This window comes from Cydia strobilella, chromosome 1, assembly GCF_947568885.1.
Source record: "Cydia strobilella chromosome 1, ilCydStro3.1, whole genome shotgun sequence".
In the NCBI taxonomy this organism is placed as follows: Eukaryota; Metazoa; Arthropoda; class Insecta; order Lepidoptera; family Tortricidae; genus Cydia; species Cydia strobilella.
The window spans coordinates 34,095,671-34,116,504 of record NC_086041.1 but is presented as its reverse complement, the minus strand read 5'-3'; the positions used below and the strand labels follow the sequence as shown (position 1 = coordinate 34,116,504).

Here is a 20,834-nt window from a genome sequence, read left to right as displayed (position 1 = left end):
GTACATAAAAAGTAAATATCATTTGTAAACTTGTCACTTAAAATGGACTTTTGCTTTTTTTTTCGTAAAACGTAGTTTTTACAAAGTGTTACTTGTCACTTTTTGACATCTATCAATAAGGTTACTTAGACTACGTCCCACAGTGGCAACATCGACATCAGAAATGCGTTTTGCACTATGTAACAATAAAAACTTGTTTTTTTTTAAATTGGTATTAACTCTGGAACTAGACAAATTACAGAAAAGTTTATAGGACATTTTAGTCTTTAAATATGATCAGGAATACGCTGTTAAAATTATTCGGTATCCTCATGTTACACCGTGTATAGCGGTGGCTGCTGCCATCCCATAGACTCATATGACTCATGACTTTATTCATAAACGTTTGGCAAACCTAAGAAACCGTTGACAATCGTTGCTAAGTTTTATGAATAAGGGGGTTAGAGTCGTACCAAGATAACTCTGCATGACATTTGCAACTACAATTAGACGGACTCTCAGTCGGTTGCACCGGTAACGTCTATCACCGCTAAAATATTCGCTAAATTTTATTGTATAGGAGATTACAGTCATAGTTCTTTGCTGACTGACGTTGATCAGTTCGTCAATTGTGGATGGTGCAATTTGCTCTCTATCAATCAATCAATCAATCAATCAAATGTTTTATTCGTGATAAACTTAACTAAAATAACATACAAAAGTATAACTAAAGCTATAGGAACTTATAAAATTGGTAGGAGTTGAAGTTTACCACGAAATGGTCTCGCCTCAGCATAATGCTTATCAAACTTTTCAACCAAATTTACGAACGACGTAGAAGACGGTTTAGTGCAAACGTCCCTAAAAGAAGCGAGATGGAATAGCGCTCTGTTTCAATCTTACATATAAAGCCTTACAACACCAGGTCATTAGCATCAATATTTTGTATGGATTATACGCTGCACGGAAGGCGTCGGCCTTGAAATTGACTGCAGATAGCGCGTTTGCTCTATCAATGTGTAAATAAGCTAAATAATCGGTACCATTTCGGTGCAAGCCGTGCGTGTGGAGAGATTTGGGTGATGATAATGATGGCCATTGCTGAGTGGAGTTCGGATACACGCTCCGATGCGCGCGGTGATGGACACGCACCCCTCGCGGCTACAACAATAACATGCAGTTAATGTTTACGTCGTTTTTAGGGGCCCGTCATTTACAGGGTACCTTTATTGTTTCGTCTTGTCCATCTGTCACTAAGACCTAAAAAAAATTGGAATGTGGCATGTAATCAGACCAACATGGTGGTAAAATACTTTAAAAAACCGGACAAGTGCGAGTCTGACTCGCCCACTGAGGGTTCCGTACTTTTTAGTATTTAATGTTATAGCGGCAACAGAAATACATCATCTGTGAAAATTTCAACTGTCTAGCTATCACGGTTCATGTGATATAGCCTGGTGAAAGACAGACGGACAGCGGAGTCTTTAAACCCTACCCTAACCCTAAAAAGTATTTTTCACTTACCCTTCCCGTACGTTGCCTTGTCTAGGTCGAGCCCTAAGGTGGGTCCCTTATTCATTAAACTTAGCAAAATTTGTTAAATCTGCCGGCCAAACGGCAGGAAAACATTTAATTTCTTTTTAAATTTACTTATTTAAAAAAATACTTAGACTTAAATTTTGAAAATGTCGGCGTGGACTAGAGAAGACTTCAGTAAAACTCAAGAAAAGTATATGTGGTATTTTCTATAATAAGGGACCTTATTGTCGATGGCGCTTACGCCATTATTAACGAAGCTCCGATATAAATACAATGTAAGCGCCATCGACAATAATAGAAATGTTTACATTTTCATAGAAAATGCCCCATATGTGATAGGCCAACTCTTTGTTTCATATTTGTCTATTGCAATGTACATGTACATACCATAAAACTCACAGAAGGCAGTGTCATGCAAAAGAAATGCTATCAACTCAGTCCTAATAGTGGGAGATCTTAGGTCCACCACCTTGCATTTTTGAGACAAAGCAAACCGCTTGGAACAGGTGTTCCTGGGGGTGATCTGAGCTGATTTAGCCCGGTTGCCACGAGGTTCCCCCCAGTAGGTGGGCAGGGGAGGGGGGGGAAAGTGGCTCCGGCGCGCCTCACTCTAAGCTTTATATCTGCATACATCTAGCAAATATATCAAGTTTGGTGTCTTTTTCGTATAATTCGAGGATGAAGAATTCATTTCTGTGACTAAATTTTCACTCACCCATACAAAAAATACGAGAAAATCAAATTACAAAAATTTTCTTTACACTTTTTTTTTTCGAAAATCCTCTACAAAATTAAAACTATGGCGATTTGCTCTAGAAAAAAAATACCTATGAATAGCCCAGTTATCCTTCTATATAAAATAGTAAACTTGTCAAACATTTTTCTTTTATAACTCTGTTAAAAAAAATGTTTTGTGTCGCACGGCGTACCCGCGTTGTAAGAGCGGTATGCAGCTTTTAGGATTTTTAAGTAGGTATGTTTAGATGATTTTTGATGAGTTTTTATTCTTCTGTTCGTAGACTACATTAATAAATTACTTCTGGACGTGATATATATACAAATATATAAATAAAGACTTTGGGAAAACTTTACTATTAACTAGCTTTTGCCCGCGACTTCGTGTGCGTGGAGTTAGTATTTGGGTAGCTTATTTTTTATCCAATATGCTTTTTATCGATTTCCCATACAAACTTCCACCTCCCTTTTCACCCCCTTAAAGGATAATTTCTGATATAAAAACCACCTTGTGTCCTTCCCCGGGACTCAAACTATCTCTATATCAAATTTCAACTAAATCGGTCCAGCGGTTTAAGCCTGAAGAGGTAACAGACAGACAGACAGACACACTTTCGCATATATAATACTAGCTTTTGCCCGCGACTTTTATCCAATCTCCTTTTTATTGATTCCCCATATAAACTTCCACCCCCCTTTTCACCCCCTTAAGGGGTGAATTCTGAGATAAAAACTATCCTATGACCTTCCCCGAGACTCAAACTATCTCTACACTGAATTTCAAGTAAATCGGTTCAGCGGTTTAAGCGTGAAGAGGTAACAAACAGATAGAAAGACACACTTTCGCATTTAAAATATTAGTATGGATTAGTATGGGTGTGATAAAATTAACATAGTTAGATGTTTGACAAAAAATGCGGGTTAAAATAAGATATATATTGTTCGCAATTGCCACTACATGCACATAAATATGTCAGTGCATTTTAGTTTTTTTTAACGCAGTTGCACCTCCCTGCGCATTTTGTTTTGCAGCGGCAACGAATAAGCTCTAAACAAGCAGCAGCCGCCGCAGGTAGGCTTGTCCATATGGGCTCCCAATGTTCCAACCTGTTGCTGAGCGGCTATAATATGTCCCCAAACATAGCCTCCTTGGTAAACTGCACGGAGAATAATGTTTACGTAGCGCATCTTCCGTTGGAGGCAGATTCTCTAACTGGAGATTTCTTCGGCACTCATTTACACTCGTACTTGTACCTGATCTGAAATCAATAACAAAATGCATAGTGTTAAAATAAGTCTAGGGTTGCAACCTCGTAATTGAAATCTGTTCAGACTTAATATTGTAAGACTTACTTGTCATATAAGACAATAACAATTTTTCCAATATTGGCAACGCCTGCTCAATATTGCCTTGTTTGCCAAATTTAAATCCCTTCGTTACAGCAGGATATGCGCTCCAAGCTTGAAATACGCTTTTTGTCGCCTTTCCACACAAAAAAGAAATAGTGTCGCAACCTGAAAAGGCGTGGAAGAATGGCAAGACTTCTGTCCTTTCTGGTCCTGTGAAATAAATTATACATCTATGCGTTACAAATAAAATCATATATTTAAAGGAAGTTTGCAGCACGTGACCAGTTGCCCTCGTACAGGAAGCAGACACGCGCATGATGGTCCATTATGTGGCTGATGCTGTAGCCCCAGGTCACACAAAAATTATGCTACGCACAGTGGATACTGATTTTGTTGTTCTCGCAGTTGCATGTATATCACAATTGCCGGAGCTCCAGGAGTTATGGGTACATATTGGCACAGGAAAGAATGACCAGTTCCTCTCGTGCCATGCTATTGCATCTTCATTAGGTAACTTTTGTAGTTCCTCCATTAATTGTAAATAAAATAAATATGTCACCGCAGTACGAGACAGGTCATCTGGGCAATTGGTCACGTGCTGCAAACTTTCTTTAAACATATGATTTTATTTGTAACGCATAGATATATAATTTATTTCACAGGACCAGAAAGTACAGTAGTCTTAGCATTCTTCCACGCCTTTTCAGGTTGCGACACTGTTTCTTTTTTGTGTGGAAAGGTGAAAAAAAGCGTATTTCAAGCTTGGAGGGCATATCCTGCTGGACCTGCTGTAACAGAGGGATTTAAATACGACAAACAAGGCAATACTGAGCAGGCGTTGCCAAATTTGCAAATATTGGAAAAATTTGTTATGGTCTTGTATCACAAGTAAGAGTCTTACATTTTTAAGTCTGGACAGATTTGAATTACGAGGTGTGAATTGATCCCTAGCAGTGTTGGCCGAACGTTAATTGCAATTAACCATTAACCAGTACAAATTGAACCGTAAACCGTAACGGACAGTTACAGTTTACGGTTCAATTTGTACTGGTTAATGGTTAATTGCATTAACGTTTCTGCCAACACTGATCCCTAGACAGTATTTTAACACTATGCATTTTGTTACTGATTTCAGATCAGGTAAATGAGTGTCGAAGAGTACTTTATACAATAAGAAATCTCCAGTTAGAGCAGGGTTTCTTAAAGTGGGGTCCACGGACCCCTTAGGGGTTCGTAGCATGTTTATCAGGGGTCCGCAGTAAGTCAAATACCTACTGTAAACATACTTATTAGGAAATTTTGTAATAAACTTGACGAAACCTAAGTGTAATGAAACTTATAAAAATAAATTTTAAAATATAAATAAGGGTTTTTATTATTTTTCTAAAATATATTTTAACCGGGGTCCGTGGAATTGTTTAAATTGTGAAAATGGTCCGTGATAGCAAAAAGTTTAAGAAACCCTGAGTTAGAGAATCTGCCTCCAACAGAAGATGCCCTACGTAAACATATTCTCCGTGCAGTTTACCAAGGAGGAGTTTGGGGAGTAGGTTTGGGGACAGATTATATCCTCTCAGCAACAGCTACCATGCCCTGCTGACTGGGGCTGGTCCAAACAAAATGGTTATTGGGAGCCCATATGGACAAGCCGACCTGCGGCGGCTGCTGCTTGTTTGGAGATTATTCGTTGCCGCTGCAAAACAAATGAGCAAGGAGGTGCAACTGCGTTAAAAAAACTAAAATGTACGGACCTATGTGCATGTAGTGGCAATTGCGAACAATAGATATCTAATTTTAACCCGCATTTTTGTCAAACATCTAACTATGCTAATTTTATCACATTTATAATAACTACTGGCAAATTTATAAAATGTAGGCGCGAAGGGATATCGTCCCATATAAAATTTGAATTTCGCGCCTTTTTCTGCTGACATGATTTGCTTGACCAACTATATATCACATCCAGAAGTAATTTATTAATGTAATCTACAACCAGAAAAATAACAACTTGTTAGAAATCATCTAAACATACTTAAAAATCCTAAAAGCTGCATACCGCTCTTACAACGCGGGTACGCCGCGCGACACAAAACATTTTTTTTAACAGAGTTATAAAAGAAAAATGTTTGACAAGTTTACTATTTTATATAGAAGGATAACTGGGCTATTTACAGGTATTTTTTTTCTAGAGCAAATCGCCATAGTTTTAATTTTGTAGAGGATATTCGAAAAAAAAAGTGTAAAGAAAATTTTTGAATTTTCAATTTCTCGTATTTTTTGTATGGGTGAGTGAAAATTTAATCACAGAAATGAATTCTTCATCCTCGAATTATACGAAAAAGACACCAAACTTGATATATTTGCTAGATATATGCAGATATAAAGCTTAAGAGTGGGGCGCGCCGGAGGCACTTTTCCCCCCCTCCCCTGCCCACCTGCTGGGGGGAACCTCGTGGCAACCGGGCTAAATCAGCTCAGATCACCCCCAGGAACACCTGTTCCAAGCGGTTTGCTTTGTCTCAAAAATGCAAGGTCCCCTTAGAAAACGGGATCTAAGATCTCTAGCTATAACTCGCAGACATCGCCCACGCTTCCCGTGTAGATAAGCTGCGAGCTCGGACCCCCTGGCCTTATCTGATGTTATGAAAGATGCATTCTTATGCTATCGTGTTCGTGGTCAAATATATTTTGTTCCTGACTCATTGGAGTTTATTAGTTTTATTACCATCTATCACACTGTTAACTGACAATTCGGAAACAATAATTATTATATTTATTATTATTGCAAAGATATTGTCCGGTCAGTTAAGGTGTTGCATTTAGTACGTTTTTAGGGTTCCGCACCCAAAGGGTAAAAACGGGACCCTATTACTAAGACTCCGCTGTCTGTCTGTCCGTCTGTCACCAGGCTGTATCTCATGAACCGTGATAGCTAGACAGTTAAAATTTTCACAGATGATGTATTTCTGTTGTCGCTGTAACAACAAATACTAAAAACAGAATAAAATAAATATTTAAGTGGGACTCCCATACAACAAACCTGATTTTTTTGCCGTATTTTGCGTAATGGTACGGAACCCTTCGTGCGCGAGTCCGACTCGCACTTGGCCGGTTTTTTAGGATTAGAAACTATAATTTCACAATGCAGAACTGATTTTGAACTGCTCTAGATTGATAACTACTGAATGGATTATTCCAAAATACATACCAAAAGTCTGCGAATATCCTCTATATAATATAATGTTCAAAAGCAATCGCTGCTTTGTCGATAAAACAATTGTACTATTGTTTGAAAAACGCTCGTGTGCGGAATTATCCCTATGACAGATTTGGCCGCATTGACCTTAAATAATTTGCTGTAAATATTTATTATTAAAACCTAAAATAACTAAGAGGTTGTGAGACTATAAAGGTCACGTTATTGATAGGCGGCTGCATGCGAACAGGGCACAGTCCTTTTTTGTACGACCTCCACCCAGTTTTCTGGATACCTCGGTCGATTAGTTACGAGTAAGTATGGCTCGCACGGCAACATCAACACTTAGCCGCCTTATGTCGATGCGAAAATAGTACTAATAAACAGTTAAGTGTCTAGTCTACCATTTATAGCCATATATGGTCGTTATTATTAAGATAACTTAGTTGTTAAAGTTGTTATAAATACCACCCGCCCCCCACGCTAAAAGAGGTGTGTTAATACTTATAATTATTTTTCCGTGTTGTTATAAAGCCCCCTCCCCCCCCCCCACGCAAAAAGAGGTGTGTTATAATTATTTTACCGTGTGTATTTGTCTATCTGTGGCATCATAGCCGCCAGACGACTGAGCCGGATAGGTTTACCGATGTTGATCATCTTTCTTCTACGCCAAATGCTTTGTGACTATGCTGCGGGTTGCCAGAGGATCCTCGTAACGTATCGAAAAGTGTCGAGCGAAATTACATGAGACATGAATGACCCGTTAGTAGATTATTAATAAAAAGTCTTGCACCAAAATTATAACATAACTTTTACTAGCTTTGCCCGCGACTTTGTCTGCGTGGAATCAGTAACAGCAGCTAGAGTAAGTTTAGCGCCTGGATAAAGTGTAATAGCTAATAGCAATAAGGCAATTCATTAAATCTTTCAATTTCACCTCCCTTTTCACTCTCTTTAGGGATGATTTCAGACATAAAAACTATCCTATGTCCTTCCCCGGGACTCAAACTATCTCTCTGCCAAATTTCAACTAAATCGGTTCAGCGGTTTAAGCGTGAAGAGGTAACACACAGACAGCTAGGCGTAGACAGACTTTCGCATTTATAATATTAAGTATGGATAAAAAAACCAGATGCACACATTTCCCCGTGAACAAGGCATCCCAAGCATTTCTATTTCGTTGTCCCCTAATATAAGAAACTATAGGTAGATAAAGACAACTAATAAAAACATTGCTGTTCCATTTTAGGACAAAGAGAAACAGCTCGACAGCGGGACCCCTGAGAACGAAAAGGACGCAACAACAGAGAAGGAAGGCAAGGAAGAACAGAACGGAGAGAAAGAACCCACACCCGTGACGAACGGGGACAGCGAGCCCAAGGAGGACGGGGAATCCGTGCCCACGCCCGAGGACGGCAAGAAACCTAAGAAAGAAAAGGTAAAGTCCCATACACTATAGTTTGGCCCAGGACTATCTCATTTCAAACAGACAAAAGAGAGAATCATACTGTCTTTGTCTTACGCTTGTACTAGCACCCAAAAGTAAGGGATGAGTATAGTATTTCTGGTTCTCCAGTCACCCAAAAGTAAGGGATGAGTATAGTATTTCTGGTTCTCACTGACTGACAAATCATTTATTTTAGACTAAAAGGTCCATACATGGTTAGCAAACATTACAATCTTATTACTAGTGTTACGGCATAAAAACTATAACTTTCGGTGTTTGTATTTAGGGTTTTCCGCGAAAATCGATGACCGAAATTTTGTTATCTGCCGCTCTATCGCTTGAATATGCAAGAGTGTAGATAACGAAATTTAGATTTTCGCGGAAGTCCGTTTTTACCTTCTAATACACGGGGGCTAAAAAAATTTACCCTCCCATAGAAAATGGACCAGCGAAAATGTATGAAACAGCAAAAAAATTTTTCGCGATTTCGGGGTTGGTTCCATAGTAAAAGTTGCTCAGTACAATCCCAAAACCTCCCTGGCAACGGGAATGCACTTAATTTTTAGCCACCGTGTATAAAGTAAGTTATATAAGTGCGTTAAGGTAAAAGTAAGTACTTTTACCTTCTATTTCGCTCTTTAAGGGGATGATTTTTTCAGATCAAAAGTTCATGTTTATATCGCTTTCACTCAGTTGCGATTGCTTGATTCTTATTTAATGACTTTCCTGTCCAAGGTTGTAAACTACTATGCTAAATTTTTACCGAATCTGTTGTTTTTGCGTCATTCACTAACAAATAACCAAACTTTCACATGTAATATTAATTAGTATAATTAAGGAATTCCGTCCAATTGAGGGTTAAATGAATGTATCATTTACATGTCATGTCATCATACAGAATTGACAAATAGTGTGACATATATATTTTTCCACTTGCTTTAATCGAACGTTGTTTTCGGGCAGGTGAAGAAAAAATGGTCACTGAGGTCCATCAGTTTTAGCAGAAAAGACAAGCCAAAACAGGAGAAGAAATCCAAGGAAGAGGAGCCCAAAACGAATGGAGAGCCAGAGAAAGTGCCGGAAGAGGTAAGTCCTCCTTGTCTTACTGTTGGTTCCTAACAAAACGTGTTTTAGGGAAAATGTAATGTACCTTGTTTTTGGAACGAAGTTCCATAGCGGACGATTGGCGGATGCGGATGGGAGCTAGGCGAAAAAAATTGTAAGATTTGACCGTCACGACCCATACGATTGAGAAATAATTATGTAAGTGTAAGATTTTGCCGTCACAGACCATACTATTGAGAAAGGCCACTTTAGTTTGAAAACGTTGCAAATAAAAATAAAAATCTGTATACATGCAGTAAACTTCAATGTTTAGGGTTCCGTACCCTAAGGGTAAAAACGGGACCCGTGTCTGTCCGTCTGGCACCAGGTTGTATCTCATGAACCGTGATAGCTAGACGGTTGAAATTTTCAGATGATGTATTTCTGTTGCCGCTATTACAACAAATACTAAAAACAATAAAATAAATATTAAAGGCGGGCTCCCATACATCAGACTTAATTTTTTTGCCGTTTTTAGGGTTCCGTACCCAAAGGGTAAAAACGGGACCCTATTACTAAGACTCCGCTGTCGGTCTGTCCGTCCGTCTGTCTGTCACCAGGCTGTATCTCATGAACCATGATAGCAGGCAGTTGAAATTTTCACAGATGATGTATTTCTGTTGTCGCTATAACAACAAATACTAAAAACAATAAAATAAATATTAAAGGGGGGCTCCCATACATCAAACGTAATTTTTTTGCCGTTTTTTGTGTAATGGTACGGAACTCTTCGTACGCGAGTCCGACCAAGCCAAGGAAGATAAAAAAAATCGGCCAAGTGAGGCCGATTTTTTTTATCTTCCTTAGCCCCTATAATATTGTCGAGTGTTCAGGCCATCGATATCTTTAGAGCAGTTGTCGAGAACTGATTAAACACAGAAATACGGCTAAAGATGATATTAACAATATCACTAAGCCGTATTTCTTATAGGCATAATCATATAAAAATAAAAGGGCTTTTTTTATTCTTAAGACGACGAAAATATCACTTGAAGTAAAAATTCTGAAAGTAACTTTAATCAATAGGTAATGCTAATAATAGTTCATCTACATTAATGTAATTGTAATCTTCTTCACTTCTGCAATGAAATATAAAATTACAATAAAATAAAAAAAAATGATGTGTGACCTCCTCCATAGATCGTGCGTGCCAATCATGCGTTTTCGACAAATGTAAACTCCCATCTCTTTAATGATGCTGTTACCGTAAGACCGTAACGACTTTCTAATGCAAAATATCTCACTTTATCAGTATTATTAGTATTCTGCAGACGATTCTAGTCTTTTGAGCCGTAAAATTTCTCGCCTTTATTATGGTGACTGGCAGATATATCACTGGCATTACTTAGAATATTTAGCCTACTTCCATGCTGTATTCTATTTGTTGAAGGCAGTCAGTCGTACTCGTACACTTATGCGAACCAGTAAGTAGGTATGTTAATAAGGACTTTTCATTTTAAATTGTACTTTAAAGCGCGACTTTAAGTTATGTTTAAGTAAGTTACGTCTAACTGTCTAGCTGTCAGTTTTGTGACGATTGATAACGGGCCGTTGATGGTACACAGTTAACTGAAAACATTTATGATGGGGTCTATCGCGAATTTATTTTGTTACCTTTATTTACTGACGTTTGAAAGAAGAAAGAAAGAAAATACATTTATTTAACGCCACAACAGATTACATATATGAAAAAAAGGAAACATACAGACAAAAAACATTGGAGGCTAAAATAGGACCCCACTCGGCATAATGCCGCGATAATCCGCGGCGCTGGTTTTCAGTGGGGACCTGACTTAAAACTATGAGTTGGTGGCGACACATACGCCAACGACACAAACAAAAAAACACAGACAAAAAGTAACTGCCACAAAAAAAAATCTATACATACTAAACAACAAAAGAGAAAAAATAAAAACAATAAGTATATATAAAAAACATAGAAAAAAAGCTTACAAAAAATAAATAAATTTGAATTAAAACTGTAACCTAAAAACTTAAAGCTAGCCACAAAACACAGTTTCACTGGTCGTGGTCGCGGCTAACTGACGTCCCAGCACAATGTCAAAACAGTGAATTGTGTGACTACCCGCCGAAAAGTGTACGAAAAAGTTTGGGGTAGACAACACATTTTTAAACATTAATAAATGTTAATTGTGAATAGACCACGACAGGTGAAACCTGTGTCGAAACGTCGGTAAATAAAGGTATAGAAATAAATTCGTTATAGACCCCATTATAAATGTGATTTAATGTGTTCAGTGCGAAGGTTTTAAATGTTAATGTTATAACTGAAAACGCCCTTAAGAATCACGACATTTTTCCGATCCTAATGTATATGAACGTGTCCCTAAATTTCCATATTTTTAACGCGCCGTCCATTCAAATGCCGTCACACGGGGTATCGGAATTGTAAATATTTCTATCGTTCGTGATTAGGAGCATTAGCACTAGGAATGATATAAAAAATGTAGGGGTTACGATTTCTTTTGTACGGGATAGAACCGTGGAATGCTTAGCTACTGACTGACTCGTCTAAGCATCTTGGACCAAATGTAACAACACGCCATTTGAAAACGGGGCTACCGTAATAAGTACACACGTGTACGCTAAACAATACACATTAGGATCTATATTTTAGATCGCACCAGGCCAATGACCCGCATGTGAAATTCGCGCCCTATGCGATACCATCACATGTGCACACGTATTCGACGGGGCTATCCAAATTCGATGATCTATTTGTCTCTATCCCTCGCATGGTGTAAGAGCGATAAAGATGGATAGGTGACCTTGGAATTCAATGTTCGCGATGGTACGGTCACGGATTTAAATTGACAATGGCGTTAGTCATAAACGTTGACAAATTCAAATCTAACAAAACGTCTATTTCTGTTTATTGGAAAGACAGAGGCTTGTTAGAGGTTGTTATGCTGTATGAATAAGGGGAAACTCATTTAGGATTCAAGCTAATTTGGTTGTTAATACTTACGCTATTATAATATCCAACGTAAAGCAATATATAAACCAGGGCTTAAAAATTTAAGTCCGTGAGTGTAGGAGGGCGGAGCTCGGCCCCGAGACTAACTGTGCCCCGGCGGATCACCGCCGAGACCACTTTGATCCCTCATTTAACACAATACATGCGAGAAAGTTGCTTTTGATTAGTCATTTTTCATCTATTGAATGTTGATACCGCTGTGCACTGGGACGGTTAATAGTTATGTTGCCACGTAAACCGCTTGAAACACTTAAACGCGGGGTTTTTCGTATAGAATTTTCCTTTTTGAAAGTCAGTTAAAATTAGTGTCCGACCAACGTTTAAGTTTCGGCATAAAAATCATTTTTCGGCCAAAGGTTCGGTTTCGGCCAAAAAACTGCGGAACCTTTTGTCTGTGCCGAAACTATGTGCCTTTCCATCACAGAAGGGTCCTCATGCTTCAAGTGCAATAAGGTCCTTTGCATCTGAAATTCCAACAGAAATTCCGATAAAAACGTCCTTATTGCACATGAAGCACAAGGACCCTTCTCTGATGGAAAGCCACATATTTTCGGTAGCGTCCGACCGAAGTTACGGTTACGGCAGATTTGACTCTAGTTTCGGTTTCGGCAAGAAATCCGCTTTCGGTCGGACACTAGTCAAAATGCAGCCGATGTCACTCGTTATTCTATTCTTATCTTTCGTTTTCATTTGCTTACAGTAAGTATATATACAAGTATACACGGTGGCTAAAAAGTAAGTGCATTCCCGTTGCCAGGGAGGTTTTGGGATTATACTGAGCAACTTTTACTATGGGACCAACCCCGAAATCGCGAAAAAAAATTTGGCTGTTTCATACATTTTGGTTGGTCCATTTTCTATGGGAGGGTACTTTTTTTCGCGCTTTCCTGGTTGGTCCCATAGTAACAGTGCTCAGTATAATCCTTAAACCTCCCTGGCAACGGGAAAGCACTTATTTTTTAGCCATCCTGTATAGAGCCAGAGAAATAACATTCGAAGAACATTACCTTACCCCCTTGTTAGTTGGATAAAAAACTCAAGTTTGACAGTAGGGTCATGATTGTTTGGCGTTCAGTAAAAACTAGGAAAATGACGTTTGGATTGGTTTATCTATTTAGCAACGTCATCATTACAAAATTGATTCGTTTTGCCAAGTTTCGCTATTTAACTCAAGGTCTCATTAATGGATACAATACAATACAATAAGATGCCGGCAGACAAAGAGGCGCGGTTTAAGCAGTTTCTAAACCGCCTTGCAACTTATGTTTTACATCGCAGATACAAAAAACCGGCCAAGTGCGAGTCGGACTCGCGCACGAAGGGTTCCGTACCATTACGGAAAAAAATAGCAAAAAAATCATGTTTGTTATTTAAATACTAAAAATTAAATACTAAAAACAGAATAATATAATTATTTAAATGGGGCTCCCATACCATTTAAATAATTATATTATTCTGTTTTTAGTATTTGTTGTTATAGCGGCAACAGAAATACATCATCTGTGAAAATTTCAACTGTCTAGCTATCACGGTTCATGAGATACAGCCTGGTGACAGACAGACGGACAGCGGAGTCTTAGTAATAGGGTCCCGTTTTTACCCTTTGGGTACGGAACCCAAAAAATGAGAGTTTGATTGTCATCTCCTTATAGGTCTTAGTCTAGGTATAGTATAGTGGTATATGCACTTCACTTACATATATGTAACATGGGTGCATGGGCATCGGCCGTGGGCTCGAGTGACCCTACAGATTTCAAAGGTCACTTGACCACATTTAGAGACTATAATGTCATACTAAGTTTTGTGAAATCGATCTTGTTTTAGAGATAATCACAATTCTTGTGAAAAAATGTTTCTGTAATAACTCAGTAAAAAACGCCCTTTTGGTTGCGACGCTGCTCCTATGTAGAGTTGTGCCGTTCCCGGTAACATTCCCCATTTTGTATGGGGAATGTTACCGAGCGAGAAATTTCCCCATACAAAATGGGGAATGTTACCGGGAACGGCACAACTCTACTCCTATGTGACTTTGTTTAGACATTCCTACTGACAGACATTAAAGTAAAAAAATATATATACCTGTAAATTAAAAAAAAAAAACCGGCCAAGTGAGAGTCGGACTCGCGCACCGAGGGTTCCGTACTTTTTAGTATTTGTTGTTATAGCGGCAACATTAATCATCTGTGAAAATTTCAACTGTCTAGCTGTCACGGTTACTGAGATACAGCCTGGTGACAGACAGACGGACAGCGAAGTCTTAGTAATAGGGTTCCCTTTTTACCTTTGGGTACGGAACCCTAAAAAATAGTGAGCGTCGTGGAACACTCGGTTGGAACGAAGAAGAAAGGCTGGTGTCGTGTTCATGTTCATGCTGATTGTTATGTTCTGTTCTGTTCTATTGTTATGTTCTTCGTGTTCGTCGTGTCTGTTTCCGTGTCCGTCATCCTCCTCATTTTCATTCTCATTCGTCTCATTACCTATTTTGTGCCTATTTCTCAATCGTATGGGTCGTGACGGTCAAATCTTACACTTTTTTTCGCCTAGCCCCATCCGCCAACCGTTCGATAAGGAACTTCGTTCCAAAAACTTTACTTAGGTTCGGTTGCACGTTGCACCATACTGTTTGTCATCTTTAAAGAATTCGCAAAATTTTATTGTATGGAAAGTTTTATAGTAAACCTTCGCGGCGCGCCAGGTGACGTTGATCAGTCCGTCAAGTGCGGATGGGTGCAGTTCTGGCACTTGTTCGTTGTAATGTTTTTTTTTTTCGCCAAAAGGTAAAAAGTCACTCAAGTCGTCAAGTTAACTGTCATACAAGGCAAAAGTATTTAATAAGCGACATTCTCGTAGAATATCCCTATCTATACATGAGCGATGGTTAAAAGTTTTTGGTTATAAGCATTACAGCCACAGCCGTTAAAGGATATGACTTCCGTTTTTGTTAATTCGTTTCAAACTGTCCAATTAAGCAATTTCCTAACTCGGGTTATTAATTTTGGATAAGCTTATCATCTGATTACCTGGGTTTATTAGTAATATCGTTTATACGGGAGATAGTCAATCAAACTGTTTCCTTCCGACCTTGTCTCGTCTAGAAACCAGCGGTTTCTATGACATACACTCAACAACAATAAAAACCGGTCGCTACATACCAAATTCACCAGCAAAGTGAGCCGATTTCACTGGTATTACGGCGTAGTGCATTGCACTCGAATCGGCGTCAGCGCGCATTATAATTCAAAGAGGTGCTAACCATATCCGCGCGGCCAAACGTGAGGCATTGTCAACGATATCGCCCGGCGCAATTACCGGCGTAGGCGCAAACGCTTACCTACCACCCCCGCTTTCATCGCCACTGTAACTGTGACCACCAGCGGTGGTCAGCTACGCTGACGGTACGCGCGTGATTTGGTATTGGATTTGGTCAGGACAGGACCGACGGTCAGCGCTGACCGTCGGTCGAGCACTGTTTCCAGCCGTACATATTCGCTAGCGACTGCGTAAACAAACTCGCAATGCATCTCCCTTGTACTGCCATGGGTGCGAGATGCACTGCGTTTGAGTTGACGCAGACGCTAGCGTTTGAGACCGCGTAAAACTGATGTTGAGGGTACTGGACTACATCAGCTGTCATATTCGAACCTCAATTTTTTCTAGCTACGTCTCTTACTGTCAATAACTTTTTCTTTTTGGTGACCATAAACTTACAATTGTGTACCAGGGTTATATTTGTACTGGTTTGAGTCGAATGCGTGAGGAATATATCATCTCTTAGTTTATTGACGACTAACAACATGCGATAGTGTCGACGTCAAGCTGTATACTGGCTTTATAATGGTCTGAATAACCACTATTCAAAGCGTCATAAAGACCATTTAAATAACGATGGTGGAGGTTAAGCCATTTTAATTTGTTAATCCATACATTATAAAAGCGGAAGTGTTTATCTGTCTGTTTCCTTTTCCCGGATAAAGTACGATTTTGATGAAATTCGGATGGTGGGATTGATATAACCTAATTAAGGCTGCCATTCGACTGACATGAAGATGAGAGAAAACGTGAGGGAATCAACCAATTAACATGTGGAGCGGAGAAGAGATTTGGATTACAACCTATCTCCTCTCATGTCCGTCTCAGTGGCAAGGCAGCCATATGCTTGAAATTGGAAAGTCTGCTGTGGGAGAGATGAAATGACACAGATTGAATCCAATGTGGACGGAGATGCTGACAGGGACACTGCTAGTATAAGGTCAAATATCTATGGCTCCCTATATGTTGTTTTTTTTTTGGACAGACAGATAAGTTTTGGTACCGACCTAAGTTAGAGCCTGGAGCATTATATTATGTGTGTGGCGGTCAAAAATCGTGGTTTTAGACCTCTGTTGTGCTCTATAGAGCCGAAAAATCGTAAAATCTGCAAAAAGACTACTCAAAATTCGGTCAGGATCTTTATCATAAACACACACGAGTTGAATCTTAAGGTTTGTTTTTTTATTCCGTAGACTAAAATGACGTTTCATGTGTAAGACAAGACATTTCTTAGTACCACATGAAATGTCATTTTAGTCTACGGAATAAAAAAACCGAATTTAGTGTCTTTAACTTTTGGTTATAAGAAATATTCTATTTTTTTGTGTTTTTATGACTAAAGGGGCCCACTGACTATCAGTCCGCCGGACGATATCGTCCTGTCAGTTAGAACTTAGAACAAAAATTGGACAGTTCCGAACAACTGCCCCCTTACATATGACCCAATAGGGGTCGATTATTTTTTGTATTGAAGCAATATTAAGCTTAATCGTTTTAATCAATAATTGATCAATAGGTATTAGAATGCCGTTGGCTATTGAACCATTAAATGATTATACTTGTATAAGTAAATTGCTTTATTCATCATTTAAAATCAATTAATCATATAATAGGGGATGGGAAGTCAGTACAAGACGTTTTATGGAATGGTACAAGTGATCCGCTAATATTAAAGTCATACACCGTTCAATACTTGTTTATTCAACTTATTATATACTAAAATCTCCCTGCGACTTAGTCTGCGCAGAATAATAATTTCTAAACCCAAACTATCCATACCAAATTACATTTAAATTGTCAGAGGTAACAGACGTAACAGTAGAGATAAAAAACCGACCAAGTGCGAGTCGGACTCGCGCACGAAGGGTTCCGTACCATTACGCAAAAAACGCCAAAAAAAATCACGTTTATTGTATGGGAACCCCACTTAAATATTTGTATTCTGTTTTTAGTATTTGCTGTTATAGCGGCAACAGAAATATATTGTGAAAATTTCAACTGTCTAGCTATCACGGTCCATGAGATACACTGGTGATAAACGGACAGAAGGACGGACGGACAGCATAGGGTCCCGTTCTTACCCTTTGGATACGGAACACTAAAAATCGTCTAATAGTGAAATTTGTCAGCGTTTAATGTTTACATAAAACGTAATCTATTTTTTGTACATACATATGTAAACAATAATATTGTCACGTGTCGACGCCAACGCAAACCGATAGTAAAATACCGCGTTAGGCAGTGTTGCCAACTTGGCATAATTGGTGCCAGATATGGCATAATTTCACACTCTCTGGCATCGAAAATTTCCATTTAGCATCTGGCATCTTTTTTAGCATAATTTAGTGAATCAAGTGATTGTCCCTAAGCCAAGTTTGAAACCTACTTGGCAGTGATAGACAATCCATGGCACAACCGTCAAAACAAATTTTATGCATACGAGGAATTATAATAAGCCGTAACAGACTACCGCACCACACCGCGACCTTTTTTTCATACGCGTTACCAATTAAATTGTCAATCAGATTGTGCGAAAAATTGTCTCGTCTACACCCACTAATCTTTTTGTGTTATCTATGGTATAGTCAATGTCATGTCATATGTCATAATGGCCGGTTTTTTGTTACCTATAAGATTTTAGCATCTTTTTTAGCACATTTCAAAATTATTTAGCATATTTCTGGCATAATTTAGACATAAGTCTGGCATTTTTTTCAAATTCCGAGTTGGCAACACTGGCGTTAGACGCATTTAACACGCACTCGCGAACTGTGTAAATGGTGGGCGGTCATTATAACTTGCTCCCGCAACGCTTTTGCCAAATAAAATTGTTCCGTTTTTACCAAAATAGAAATACTACGTTATACTTTTACGATGCTTACTGTTGTAATCTCGATTGATGATCAACATAGTTATAATTTGTACAACTCTAAAAAAGCAAAAAGGCTGTAAAAGCATGTTTTTTACCGGATTTGTAATACTTTCATTTATCAATATATTGCTTTTAACACTTGAAATAAATGCAAAGAAAAAGTTGATTTAATATTTTTTTGCAATACCTCTGGACGTATACGTGCAAGATTTTTTTCTTTCTTCAGCTTATTTTGTTAACCAAATTTGGTGTTTATTATGTTTATCCTTTATCTTTAAAATAATTCCGATAAACAGTAATGGTGTACAATATAAGTACTTATACGAGTAGGTCTACCGTTTGAGTGAGGTGTTTTGGTATGAAATGAAAATGAATGAAATGGTATGGTGATGTTCAGCTACGGACTGGTAAATTGGTGGCTTGTTAAATTGTGTTTGATAAAATGTAATATATAAACTAGTTTTAGTCACAAATTTTTCGATTCCATTATAGAGACAATTCCGTAAACGAGCGTATATTTCTTTTTTTTTTACAGTAGGAAAAAAGCCCGTCTGCTCTTGATAAAGATAAAGAAAGTTTATTATTTAAGTAGGCATATTTACAATGCGCTTATGAACGTCAAATCAAGCTACGCCGGCTCTAACCCTACACCTCAGCCCCGAGAAGATTAAAATCCCCCCTCAATTTGAGGAGGGTATCCCAATATGGGACCGGCAACAAACTCAGCGGGACACATCTTTTCAAAACAATACATTGAAACTAAAATCAATCGCTGCTTTGTCGATGAATTTATCAATTTTGTACTATTGTTTGAAAAAAAAAAACGCTCGTGTACGGAATTGGCCGCTTTGACTTTACCTTCTACTAGAAAATCACCGCGCGACTTTATTACCAACATAGAGTAACTTATACTAGAGCGGTACTGTCATAGTAAATTTTGTAACCCCAGTAAATTCACTGCCATCTGTCGACAAACTTTAAAACTAAAAATGAAGATTTATAAAAGTACGATAAAATGTATTTCAACATGGATAAAAAAAAAATTTATTTCCGTTAATTATTTTTATGATTTTGACCCACGTTCTTTCACTGATATGCGTTAAAATTGTTAAATAACAAACTAAACCGTCAACGCCATCTATACGACAGTAGGCCAAAGCTAGTAGCGCCCTCTGAACGAGAATCAAATTTTCTTGATTTTCGAGGCACGTTTTTTCCTTAGACTGTATCCATCTATTACGGAGTTATATCTATCTTTGTTACCAACTACCTGATAAGCGGGTAGAGCTATAGTTATTTTTTTTACACCTTAGCAAATTTAAAATGTCAATTGAATGTCAAAGATCCCTTAACGACATTAGTAGGTACGCATCGCACACTATTTATGTACGTTTGAAATCTCAAAAATCCGGTATCACCGGGCCGCCGGACTAGAAAACGTGTTTTCAATGTGCAACATAAAATCTCCACCGTGTGGGCGGCTGCGGCTGGCCGAGGAATCTTAGAGGGTCGACAAACCACTGCGAATATATTACATGTAGTTACACATACATAAGGATGACATTTTTACCTTTAGAATCTTCTTTATTTCTATGTATACTGATGATCTACAAAACGAACGACGACTCACCAATGTTTCGCCGGCTTGCTTATGTTTTAGCCAGATGAGTACTTTTTCCAGTTCATGAAAAAAATACTACAAATATTTTTGACGTGCTGTTACTGATACAGATGTAGTGCATAATCTTTTACCATCGTATTTTCACGGAGTTCAAAAAACCGGACAAGTGCGAGTCGGACTCGCCCACCGAGGGTTTCGTACTTTTTTGTTTTTGTTGTTATAGCGGCTACAGAAATAGATCATCTGTGAAAATTTCAAGTGTCTAGCTATCACGGTTCATGACACACGTGACATGACATACAGACGGACAGTGGAGTCTTAGTAAAAGGGTCCCGTTTTTACCCTTTGGGTACGGAACCCTAAAAAGTACTGAGGTTGACTAAAGTATCATGACAAATACGAACGTTTCCGAGAAAACATGATGGCAAATTATTATGCATTATACATCTGTATACGATATGTAAAGCACTTGCCATTCTGGCATAGCTCGCTCTTTAAGACGCTTAAAGTTTTTATAATTAAAATTTAAAATATAATTTATTGTTCGAAGTTGTACAAGAAGATGTATTTTTCACATGGATAATGACATCCATGGGGAGAGGGCATGAAGAAATCCACTATCCTCAAGGAAACTACGGTACATTCGTTATCCACTCAAACCCATTTAGCGGGCTGTATACAATG

At 38.4% G+C, this 20,834-nt stretch overlaps 2 protein-coding genes across 4 annotated transcripts in view; both read left to right on the top strand.

Moving 5' to 3' along the window:
• LOC134745124 (magnetosome-associated protein MamJ-like) overlaps positions 1-20,834 on the top strand; it is a 298,423-nt gene that overhangs the window by 16,258 nt on the left and 261,331 nt on the right. For all 3 annotated transcript variants that reach the window (XR_010128136.1, XM_063679091.1, XM_063679101.1), the window contains exons 3-4: positions 8,049-8,237; positions 9,210-9,332. Coding sequence is in view for 2 of the 3 variants with exons in the window: in XM_063679091.1 (XP_063535161.1) it covers positions 8,049-8,237; positions 9,210-9,332 (312 nt within the window). In the remaining variant the exon portion in view is untranslated. The remainder of the gene's footprint in view (positions 1-8,048; positions 8,238-9,209; positions 9,333-20,834) is intronic.
• Positions 1-20,834, top strand: part of LOC134745302 (male-enhanced antigen 1) — a 182,407-nt gene that overhangs the window by 53,589 nt on the left and 107,984 nt on the right. The gene's annotated exons all lie outside the window — the stretch shown is intronic.